Genomic DNA, 8,330 nt, shown 5'->3' on the forward strand with positions numbered 1-8,330 from the left:
TTCGTAAAATTACAGTGATCCAAAAAGTTTATTTCAATAAAACATTTCATAATTGTAAGTGGTACACTCTGCGAAAAGCGAGTAAAGAGTTTCGCCCTGACACATGTGAGAATTCATCAACAATCCACGGCGGGCACACCTAGCAATAGAGATCACAAAATGTGACGAAGATCGAGCCAGTCCTCTTTATTGATTACCTGCTGATCTATAAGTGTTTCGTTGGGATTTACAATAAAACGAAGAAACAGTAGGGCATCCACGAGACATGCTAATCAAGTTGAAATGAAATTGAAACTAAAAGGTTGAATTTTACAAACGTCAAATAGGAAATTACACTTTAAATTTATTACCTTTCTCTCTCTATCTCCGGTATCTTTTAATGAAATGAAGCACCTGATCTTATCAAAAAATAAAAACAATTTAAGCCATGTAACTCTCCAGATGAAACTGTATATAAAATGAACTGTTAAAGTTAAGGAAATTGGTGGTATTAAAATAGAGCTGGGGTAGGTGGATAGAATTTTCCCGATATAATTGTAATTTGTAATATAGGAAACGTATCTCATAAAAATCTCTATTAAAGAAAAATGTGAAGAAACAAAGTTTTTTTTTCTAGTAGGAGCACCAATCTGTAGTTATGCCTTGCATCAAATGAGGAAAAGCAATTAACAGCAAATACACGAGACTTCTTAAGAGCAACTGCGTTAAGTTAATTAGGAATATAACTAATATATTTAACGAATTCGTCATATTAGATGCATGATAGTATCTGGCCAGCACTCAACTTTATGATGGTTTTGTGATATGCAGTCAGACATAAGGTTAGTTTTATTTTGATGGGAAGCACTTTCTCTTTTAGACCCGGAAAACACTTTTGACAAAATAAATTGCTTTCACTCGGGCCCCTGGAAACGAAACGGTCATGGCTGGAACGCTTTTGATCATAGGATTATAGATCTACTGGATCAAACTAATCAACAACCTGGTTTAACGTGTACTGTGTCTATATATAGTCAGCTGTACACATGTCCTGCAATGTTTCACCATGTAATTATACAAAATACTTTAAATCTTTTTACACGTGAGCTGTTGAGGATTATTCTGGCGAAATTATAGCGCCTTCATTGCAGTGTTTGTAAATTTGAGTTTTATGATAATACTAATAACATATCATATTATTATTATTATTATTATTATTATTATTATTATTATTATATCAAACGATTATTAAAAGAAATATAAAAAACAACCCATAGACAAAACTTATAACAGTTATGTAATAATGTAAATATTTATAAGGATTAATGTTGTCTTCGCCTCTCTTAACTACACAGGATAATTTTCTGAAAACAAAATTATCTCCCTTCAGGTAAATGCGTAATTTCATTATTGTACATAACCAACATCAAGTAGTAATCAACTTACCTGCTTACACACACACACACGTGTGTGTGTGTGTACACAGACGTGTATATGCGTCTGCGTATAGTTTTTTTTTTTTTTGCCGAACCACTAAGTTACGGGGACGCAAAAACACCAGTACCGGTTGTCAAGCGATGTGGGGCTGGAGTCAAACATACACACACACATGACAGGCTTCTTTCAGTTTCCGGCTACCAAATCCACTCACAAGGAGATGACAGAGGACTGATATATGTGGTACATTGCTGTACTTTAGAAGATCTGCCCACTACAACAGAATTAAGATTCTAAAACCAAGGTGCCACATGAAAAGTATTTGTGTGGGTGCTGGTGCCACATTAAAAGCTCCCAGTACAATCTGTGGAGAGGTTGGCATTAGGAAGGGCATTCAGCTGTAGAAACCATGCCAAAGCAAACTATGGTACATGGTGCGGCTCCTGGCCTTGCCAATTCTTGCCAAGCTACCCAACCCATGCCAGCATGGAAAATGGATGTTAAATGTTGATGATGTTTTGATATTGCTTGATTGTTGTGAATTAATCTTTCATTTCCCATACTCTGTGAAAACCTGTCTGCCTATGAGAAAATATGGCCTTTGAAACAGATGAGGGTTAGTGTCAGGAAAGACATCTGGCTGTAAGAAAGTCATCTGTCTCAATAAACTCTGGTCAACTCATACAAGCTTGGAAAAGTAGATTTTAAAATGATGATAAGGATATGGGTGTGTGTTATGAAGAGAGAAATGATTCAGTTGGATCAATCACATCCATTTTCATAACACAAGTATGTGGTGGTGTACTTAATGACATGCACAATATTATAAATACATTGAAATTTCTCCTCTTAGTTGGTGAAAGTAAACAGAAGCCTAATGGTAGTTTAATAGTAAATTTCAGTTCATTTAGAATTCTTAGATATGGCTAAGTTGTTAAGAAGTTTGCTTCCTAAATGCAGGCTTCTGAATTCAGTCTTGCTGCATGTCACTTTCAGCAGGTGTCTTCTACTGCTCTGGGCTGACCAAAGCCTTATGAGTGGATTTGGTGGGTGGAAACTGAAAGAAGCCTATCAAGTATGAGTATGCGTGTATGTATGGAGAATGTTAATGTTTCCTTGTCTTGACATTGCATGATTGTTGTGGATGAGCATCACCATTATACAATCTTTTGTGAGAACATGCCTGGAGAAATATTACCTTATTTGGAAAAAGATAAATGTTGATGACAGGAAAGGCATCTGACCATACAAATCTGCCTCAATGAATTCTATCTGACCCATGCAAGCATGGCAAAGTGGCCATTAATAATGACATTAAGTACATTGATATTTACAGCCTTCTTAAAAGAAAAAGAGAAAATCAAGGTTTATACTATCTTTTGAAAAGAAATCTATAATAAAATGATAATGTCTTTTGAACATGACTGAATGATGTGTTAATGATATTTTCATGAAATTATTTAATTTCTGTCTTGACTGAATTATCTGAAATTCTTATTCAGAATCATGAATGACCAAATACTCACCTTGAAGAAAGAACGGCAGGAGTTGCCTGCCTATAAAGCTCGGAATCAAATTATTTCCCATATTCAGCGGTTGTCAACTGCAATAGTTATAGGAGAGACAGGAAGTGGAAAGACAACACAAGTTCCACAGGTGAGATCTTTCATTTTTTTGTTTTTTTTCTCTGAATAGTCCAATTCCAAAATTGGGTAAAGAATTTTCTCATTATTGACCCTGGATCTATTTATGCTTTTGTTCAGCAAGAGATATATTTATATCTTTGATCATAAATATATCATCCAGGAAACAAATGGTATGAGTTGCATTTTGTGTTTATCACACTTTTTCTTGTATATTCTCTGTATATCTTAAGCAGTAATACTACCAACTAGATTAGTAACCACACCACTTTATGGGAAATAGACTGGATGATGATGCTGTACATCAGTGGTTCTTAATCGGGGTCCATATAAGATTTTGTTGTCAAAATTTATCAGCAATAAATTGCTTATACTTCTACAATATACAAAATATTTTAACAATTTTTTTTACAATTCCTAATGACATTTAACTAAAGAAATATAATCGGCTTTTTTAAACATTGAATGGCTAGGAGGGTCCATCTGAGTAAAATAGAAATCCAAGAGGTCCACAGGTAAAAAATGATGACCACTCCTTCTTACAGAGTAATTAGAAATACACACACACACACACACACAATCTGGTACTTACAGAGAATGTTCCTCTGTTTGCAAGCCATATCTTTTTTTTAGCTAAAATATATTTGTGATCTCTAATGTATTATTGTCATACTGATAGTGTTCCTATTATTTCTTTTAAAACTTACTTTGTTATTTTTTTCCAACAGTATTTATATGAAGCTGGTCTTCATCAAAATGGAGTTATTGCTATTACACAGGTAAGAGCTTGAAAATATATATTCCTTGTTTTTAGTTAAATTTTCATGTGTTCGATTGCTGGTTGCAAATAGTGGCTTTGCTGATGGTGTTGTTTACTTGCAGTCTACTGAAAAAGTGCATCCAGGTTTCTTGGCTTATTGCATAGCCTTTTGTAATCAAAAGGCTCATTCATAAGGTGTTGTTTGTTTCCATTTCTCTGTGTAAATGTATCCAGGTTGTTTGTTGTTCCATAAATTGGGAGATAATTACCTCGCTTGAAAACGTTGGGGGTTGGCTATATGAAGGGCATCTGACTTTAAAAAACTTTGCCCCAACATGCTCTTGTTTGGCTCATGCAAGGAAGAGTAGATGTTAAAAATATCCTAACCATATAGTCTTGGATTCTGTCCCACTGCTTGGCACCTTGGACAAGTGTCTTTTACTACAACCTCAGGCTGACCAAAACCTTGTGAGTAGATTTGGCAGATAAAATTGAAAGAAACCCATCCTCTGTGTGTGTGTGTGTGTGTAAGGTGTTGGGAAGGGCATCCAACAAAAAATCCTACCAAAACAGACAGTGAAGTCTGGTGCAGTCTTCTGTTTGTGTGTGTGATGGCTGAAACAAAGGAATTCTGTGAAATTCTGTTTTCTGCTGGGGAAAATGGCAACCAAAATAGTTGTCATGCTTCAAACATCTTACAAGGACATTGCTATGAGCAAAACACTAAGTTTACAAGTAGTTTCCATGCTTTAGGAATGGTCACTTGTCGCTTGAAGACCAACCTCATTTAAGAGGACTTGACCTCCTGAACAAGTGAAAATTCATGAACTGATCTTGGAGGACCATCACCAAACAATTGACGAAGTTGTTGATATGACTGGTGTGTCATGGATCTCTTGCCAATGAATTTTGAGCGAGGAATTGCAAATGAAAAGAGTTGCAGCAAAATTTGTACTTCACTTGCTCACAGATGATCAAAAGCAGTCAGGACTGAATGCATGTCGTGAACTGAAAGACCAGTTGAAAGTTGATCTGGACATTTATTCAAAAGTCATCACTGGTGACGAAAGCTGGTCTTATGGAATTTGCAGATGTGGAAGCGGTGAAGAAAAAAACAACAGTTAAAAGGAATCACTTCGCAAGAGTTCTAGCACTGCATCAAACAGTGGAAAACACGCCTGGACTGATGCATTGCTTCAAATGGAGAATACTTTGAAGACGATAAAAATGTAAACATGTTAAACTTAACATTGCAAAATTCCCGGTTTCTTTTGGGTACCCCCTTATATTTCAACAAAAGACAAAATATGTTCATATTTTGCTATACAATTCCTAAAAATATTTAATCATAAAAATAGGAGTTTTTAGACATCAAATGGCTATGAGGGTTCCCCTCACCTGAATAAAATAAGAATCAAAGGGGTCCATAGGCAAAAATTGGTTGTGAACCAATTCTATACTGAGTTTAAGACCTACAACATGTTTTTGAAGAAGGGCATCTAGCCATAGAAATCATGCTGAAGCATACATTGATTCACAATGCAGTCCTTAGACCTATCAGATCTAGTCAAACCATCCAACCAGCATGGAACATGGATGGTAAATGACGATGATGACTATGATTATCATGTTCTCTAATGCTGTCTGCTCAGAGTTGAATGATTGGCAACTAAGCCAGTCCTGACTGGGTTTGTAGAGTGGGCAACGTGTGGGCACCCAACATTGTTCAACTTAGGATGAGTGCCCTGAGAGCTCCTAGAACCTGTATTCTTTGCAGGCGATGGGCATCACCAAGATTACTCAGCAAGTCCTTTGAATATTGGAGGTTAGACCAATATTGGACTTGGTCAGTAAAAAATGCTCAAAAAACATAGGTTAAAAAAAGAATTAAATTATTGTAATAAGAGAAATGTAAATACATAGCGAGGCAATAGAAGTGGACTGTTGAGGTTTTGTGGGATGATCATTCTTGAAAGCTCTAATTGGACCTGGAGGTACTGGCACAGCAAAAAGGGATATTATAGATTCTATCACTGAAGCTGCAGAGAATGCCAATAGGTGGCTTTTGATAAAGAGGGCAGAACAGTTATGCTTGTGGTGGTAAGTGGGATGGGTAGCATTAGAAATGTGGCTTGAGTGCTAAGCGGATGGCAAACTGAAAAGGTTTAGGAACCACTTTGCTAGGTTAACTGGAGGAAGAGGTCTGGTGCTGAAAGGCCTGAAACCTCATGAGACCCCAGAAACATCATTGACAATGCATCCTAGAACATATGCTAAATGTATCTTAAAATATTGCACAGACAATATACTAATGTCGTTCTTGTCATCAGAAATATAGGGAACCAGTCTGGACTGTCTTGGCTACTTTACTGACCCTTAGACAAATCAGTGCACGGGGCCCTATAGTATTTATTGACAGTAAGCCACAGTATACATAGATCAGAATTGGACCCCTAGACTTGTGAGGTCCCTGGACAAATTAAATACTGGTCCCTATAGTATTTAATGACAGCAAGCCACAACATACATAGTTCAGAATAGGGCTTCTGAACGCATGAGGCACATGGGCAACCACCAAGTGTGTTGATGCCTTAAGATGCCACAGGAACCAGGAGCTGTTTTGATGGAACTGTATTAACAATGGTCTTGTTTACAAAATTCCTGATATAAAAATGATTGGGTTTTCCTCTGGTAACTATTTCACTAACAGAGTTATGTACCTTGTTCTGTACAAGCTTCTTGCTAATAACTGAAAGTATAGTTTGAATTTGGAGTCATTTAATCCCCACTGATCCTGTGTCTGTAAATGGGTTGATGAATAATCAGAGATTATCTAACTCTTTTAGCACCATCTTGTCTAAAACCAAATCTAAAGTTTTGTGCCTATTTTAGAAGCTATTATTTACAAATATATCTCAATTATTTCTTTCATTTTCCATGTAATTTGAATATTGCTCTCATTTGTTTATTAAATGTATTATATGTTCATATTCTTTCAGCCTCGCAGAGTGGCAGCAATGTCTATTTCCCAGCGAGTTGCAGCAGAACGACAGTGCAATGTTGGCGAATTGGTTTGTATTGCTTTCTTTAGATAAGTTAGTAAATTCTCTAGGTGCTGGTATACCTGTTGTAGTTAAGCTGTTTACTTCCCAATCACATGGTTCCAGGTTCAGTCCCACTGCATGGCACCTTGGACAAGTGTCTTCTACTCTAATCCCAAGCCTACCAAATTCTTCTGAGAGGATTTGATAGGTGGAAACTGAAAGAAGCCTGTTGTGCAGGTAAGAAGTACACTTCCCAGTCACATGGTTCCAGGTTCAGTCCCACTGTGTGGTACCTTGGGCAAGTGTCTTCTACTGTAATCCCAAGCCTACCAAAGTCTTGTAAGCGTATTTGGTAGATGGAAACTGAAAGAAGCCTGTTGTGTATGTTTGTCTCTTCTTGGTTTCAAGCCTTTGGGTATGTTTGTGTGTATGTGCATGTATCTCCTTGGCTTGATGTCACATGAAAGTTGTAAGTGAGCATCATTCTTCTATTGAACACAAGTGGTTATGGAGCTATATTACTTGGAAATAGGGGTTTGGCAACAGGAAGGGCATTAAGCAGTGGAAAATCAGCCTCATCGAATTTTGTCTGACCCATACAAGCATGGAAAAAGGTTTGTTAAAACAATAATGAGGAATTAATTCATACTAAAGTAATCCTTGTTATTTCAAGCAATTACTATGCTTGTCTTAATGATACACAGAACAATGTCCTTGATGTGCAAAATGAAGGGTTGGATAAGGTCGACTCATCTTTGATGACTGATCTCCTCTGTCGAGTGTCATTCTCTCGTCTGCAAAAGCTAGGCTCTGTGATACATCATCATCATCATCATCATAATGTTTATGTTCCATGATGGCATATTTTGGATGGTTTGGCAGGATTTGATGGGTTCAAGGGCCACATCATGCTTCAGTGTCTACTTTGGCATGCTTTCTATGGTTGGATGCCCTTCCTAATGCCAACCACTTTACAAAGAGTGTACTGGATACTTTTCTCATGGCACTGGCACTAGTGAGGTCAACTTGAAGAATAAAATTAGAGAACATGGAATGATTTGAGAGAGAAACCTTCAATAATTTGTTGAAAAGGGTCTTTTATCAGTGGCCATCTCTTTTCACTCTAGGTTGGTTATTCAGTACGATTTGATGACATGACATCAGGCTGTACCAAAATAAAATATATGACGGATGGAATGCTGTTAAGGGAAGCCATATTGGATCCTTTATTAAAACGGTAAGGACAATTATTTCTGAATTTTTGCTTTCAAATATAACTTGGCAAAATAACCAATTTTGATTTTTAATAAGTAGTGAAATAATTTTCTTTTTAAAAGGTTTAAAATTATATCTGGCTTTGTTATTTGAATCTTGTTTTTTGTGAGTGAATTTGGTAGACAGAAACTGTGTGGAAGCTTATATATATGTATATATATATATATATGTATGTATGTATGTATGTATATA

At 36.5% G+C, this 8,330-nt stretch overlaps 1 protein-coding gene across 1 annotated transcript in view; it reads left to right on the top strand.

The window, feature by feature from the left end:
- The first annotated feature begins 789 nt into the window (after positions 1-789).
- LOC106875905 (ATP-dependent RNA helicase DHX33-like) overlaps positions 790-8,330 on the top strand; it is a 69,611-nt gene continuing 62,070 nt past the window's right edge. Inside the window, 5 exon segments of the mRNA XM_014924223.2 lie at positions 790-821; positions 2,919-3,072; positions 3,788-3,838; positions 6,819-6,890; positions 7,991-8,103. Of these exon segments, the coding sequence (XP_014779709.1) occupies positions 805-821; positions 2,919-3,072; positions 3,788-3,838; positions 6,819-6,890; positions 7,991-8,103 (407 nt within the window). The 5' untranslated portion in view covers positions 790-804.

This window comes from Octopus bimaculoides, chromosome 21 (genome assembly GCF_001194135.2).
Source record: "Octopus bimaculoides isolate UCB-OBI-ISO-001 chromosome 21, ASM119413v2, whole genome shotgun sequence".
Taxonomy (NCBI): Eukaryota; Metazoa; Mollusca; class Cephalopoda; order Octopoda; family Octopodidae; genus Octopus; species Octopus bimaculoides.